The sequence below is a fragment of the Trifolium pratense genome, linkage group LG4 (assembly GCF_020283565.1).
Source record: "Trifolium pratense cultivar HEN17-A07 linkage group LG4, ARS_RC_1.1, whole genome shotgun sequence".
Taxonomy (NCBI): domain Eukaryota; kingdom Viridiplantae; phylum Streptophyta; class Magnoliopsida; order Fabales; family Fabaceae; genus Trifolium; species Trifolium pratense.
Window position 1 is genome coordinate 39,358,825 of NC_060062.1, and position 4,008 is coordinate 39,362,832.

The following is a 4,008-nucleotide window of genomic DNA, read 5'->3' on the forward strand; positions in this document are numbered from 1 at the left end:
ATGCCAAGAGAAATTTATTAAGTATAGGTATAAGGTATATGCCTTATGTACAACTCCAAGATATATATATACAAAGAAATTCCATTATCAACTCCAAAACAATAACCTTCTCCCCACATGATCACAAATAGCCAATCCCCCTTCTTTCGCTACTATATCTAACACACTATTACGGACAAAAGAACAAACTAGTGATAAGAGAGCAAAACAATTTGATCACTATAACACCGCATGCATAGTACGCAAAAATTGTCGTATGTGTTGCAGGGACAGATTCAAAGTGGGCAGGCAATGGCAAAGGCCCCCTCTCCCTCATATATGTGTATAATCCTATTTATTATTAAGGAGGTGTGTTATTTTGAAACACAAATTTTGAAACACAAAATTAACACAACCCTCTTTCCACTTATAAGAACGCAAAACGAGGTATGCAAAAAATATTAAAAAATCAAAAAAATATATTTGTTGTATTTTTGTCAAATAAATGTGTTTACATAACATTTTCCATTATTAAGTCTCAACTCAACTATCTATATTTACAACATTTTAGTTTAGTACTATAAATACATAAAATAATATTATAATACTCCCTCCGTGACACTATATAAGCAAAAAAATACCATTTTAGCTTCATTGCTTTATTAATAGAACAATGAACCTAAAAATGAGTTTTTTGCTTATATAGTGTCACGGAGGGAGTATGATAAAAATACACGCATAAAAAAATAATATATTTATATGGGGAGAGCAAAACAAAGATTTCTTCTTTAAATATATTATAAAAATATTTTGTCTATTATTAGTAATGTTTTGGACAAATTGACTAATAAAGCATATTTGAGGACCAAACTAACAAACAAAAGACAAATTTGAGGGTTTGAGAATCAAAATAACTAAAAAAAATAATATATATGTTTAAGAGTCAAAATAATTGTTCTTATTTTCGGCCCCCCGTATAGTAAGTTTCTGGATCCGTCATGTTGGGTTACAATGGAGTCGAGAGATCATTTACATTGAGTATATATAAATTATATAAGTGAGTTGAACATCACGTATTTTTACCTAAAATCTTAAGGTATTAGGTTTATGAGTCATCTCACGTGTTTAACCTTCATTTTTCTAAACAATATAAGATTTAACTCACCTCACACTTTCCGCAACAATTTCCCTCTCAAATGTGAGTCATTCAATTCATTATTTCTCCTCGAACGAAAGCTTTTTTATCCATCACATGCACCACAGTTGGCCGCATTCAACACTCGTGCGTCTGACCACCTTTGTCATAAAGACTTTCAATACGAGGAGTCAGTCGAACTCTTCGTCGAACCATCGACTCTATACCACTGTTACTCTGATATCACTATTGAGTCACGAGGGGAGTCGGTGGATCATCCATATTGGGCACATATCAACTATACAAGTGAGTTAGACACCACACCACTCATTTATAAAATGTTCAACCTCTATTTTTTTAAATAATGTAAAAATTAACTCACCTCGCACTTACCACAATAATCCACATGATGCAAACCCAAATTATAATATTTAAAAATATTCAGACTTTGATTTTACTAATTATAGAGTGAATAGTGCTACATATTTTAGTGCCCTCCCAAAACAAGAGATAGAAAATTAGCATATTCTTATAGACAATATTGAAATAATATTTCTTTTTAGCAAAAACAAAACTTAAAGCCCAAGAATTTACAAATAACTTGTTAATATAAGGGAGCTACGATTGACTAATTATATTGATTAAAAAATAAATTTACCAAACCATTATACTTAATATAAATGGGATTACCCTACAAACGATAAAATAAAAATATCCCATACATATTGAATCAATCTACCAATATTGACTTTGATTATGAATAGTAAAATTAAAACTCAATCACCTACCAAAATTACATCATCACATACATCTATTATTCTATAAATACATGCATGCTACCCTTCCTTATTCACCAAATAACAATATCAAACATTCTTGATCATTAATTGATCTTATCACTATTTTTTCTTTTTTTGACTCAATCTTATCACTAAAATGTGTCTTGAAAAAGTTGAATTCACTGTGAACATGACCAACGAGGAAACAGTGGCAGCTGCACTACCAATGCAAGAACATTGGCTTCCACTATCAAATCTTGATTTGATTCTTCCTCCTGTTGATGTTAGTGTGTTCTTTTGCTACAATAAACCTAGTATTACTATTGGCACCCCCCATAATATTGTTGAGTGTTTGAAAAATTCATTAGCTGAGGCTCTTGTTTCTTATTATGCCTTTGCTGGTGAAGTTGTGAAAAATTCCATGGGTGAACCTGAGTTACTTTGTAACAACCGTGGTGTGGATTTTGTTGAAGCTTTTGCTCATGTTGAATTACAATCTCTTAATTTGTATAATCCAGATGAAACTGTTGAAGGGAAGCTTGTTCCAAAAAAGAAACATGGTGTTCTTGCTGTTCAGGTGAAATATTAATTTAAAAACAATATTAATATTGCAACATGTCTATATATACAAGTTGTTTTTTTTCCTATACACATTCAACTAGTATTTATTTTAGTGCCTAAGTCAAGTTTTTAAGGTAATTAAGTTTATATAGTTGATACAATATTAATCATATTCAACAAGATCTAGAAGAGTTTTTTTATTTCCTTTCATTTTTGTAATAGCAAAAGTTTTTAAAATTTGTTCATATTAACAAAACATATTGATCTCAAAGTAGTACAAAATAGTGAAAGAATTATTATCATATGTCATTTCTGTCGTATGATATTTTTGCATTGAAAAAAATATATCATGTAGTTTTATAGTTAGTATTACAAAATGTTTTAATAATGATTGTTATATTGTGCAGGCAACTTGGATGAAATGTGGTGGATTAGTAGTGGCATGCACTTTTGACCATCGGATAGCTGATGCCTATTCTGCAAACATGTTTCTTGTATCTTGGGCCGAGATAGCCCGACCCAAGAATAATAAATCTTTCATTCCAACAACACAACCTTGTTTTAGGAGGTCCCTTTTGACCCCACGGCGCCCACCTTCCATTCATCCTTCACTTTATGACATGTACGTCCCCATCACTGATCTACCTCCTCCACCTGCACCTGAGCTTGAATCCGATATTAAAACCGATCCAATAATAAGTCGCATATACTATGTAACAAGTGAAGAACTCAACAACATGCAATCACTAGCCAACTCAAACAATAGTGGTAGCGTTAAGCGTTCAAAACTTGAATCCTTTTCCGCTTTACTCTGGAAAATGGTTGCTGCGGCTGCTTCAACCGATAATGAAAAAATCGTTGCAAAAATGGGGTTGGTTGTTGATGGAAGAAAGAGGCTAAGCAATGGTGACAGAAACAAGGAAGAGATTATGAGTTCATATTTTGGAAATGTGCTTTCGATTCCCTACGGTGGTAGATTGGCGAATGAGTTGGTTGAAAATCCATTAAGTTGGGTGGCAGACCGAGTTCATGATTTTCTGGAGGAGGCAGTGACGGAGGAGCATTTCTTGGGACTAATTGATTGGGTGGAAGAGCATCGACCGGTTCCAGGGTTGGCGAGGATTTACTGTGGTAGCACCGGTGGAGAAGAGGGCCCGACATTTGTGGTGTCGTCCGGCCAAAGGTTTCCCGAGTCGAAGGTGGATTTCGGATGGGGGAAGCCTGTTCTTGGATCTTATCATTTTCCTTGGGGCGGTGATGCCGGATATGTTATGCCAATGCCTAGTCCTAAAAGGAATGGTGATTGGTTGCTCTATATGCACCTTCCTAAGACACACTTGCACTACATGGAGGCTCGAGCTCCTCATTTCTTTAGACCAATCTCTTGGGATTACCTTCTCAATTAATTTTTTTTTTTTACTTAATTCATTTCTTTGTTAATTGTATTGTTGATGCTCATGGTTTTATTGTTTAATATAATCATAAAAAATTTGTTATTAATATTTTGATGTGGATCATAAATATAATGTAATATATACCTACCATTGTGTTAAA

The 4,008-nt window shown here is 33.4% G+C and overlaps 1 protein-coding gene across 1 annotated transcript; it reads left to right on the forward strand.

Annotated features, from left to right (window-relative positions):
- The first annotated feature begins 1,965 nt into the window (after nt 1-1,965).
- Nucleotides 1,966-4,008, forward strand: LOC123881720 (coniferyl alcohol acyltransferase-like). Its single transcript, XM_045930450.1, has 2 exons — nt 1,966-2,470; nt 2,862-4,008. The coding sequence occupies exons 1-2, from the start codon at nt 2,051-2,053 to the stop codon at nt 3,858-3,860; spliced, it is 1,419 nt and encodes a 472-aa protein (XP_045786406.1). The 5' UTR covers nt 1,966-2,050; the 3' UTR covers nt 3,861-4,008.

Bases quoted from the DNA above. Each gene is read 5' to 3' on its own strand.
- LOC123881720 (XM_045930450.1), top strand. From the start codon at position 2,051: ATGTGTCTTGAAAAAGTTGAATTCACTGTGAACATGACCAACGAGGAA. The intron at 2,471-2,861 runs GTGAAATATTAA...TATATTGTGCAG, and splicing joins ATGGTGTTCTTGCTGTTCAG to GCAACTTGGATGAAATGTGG.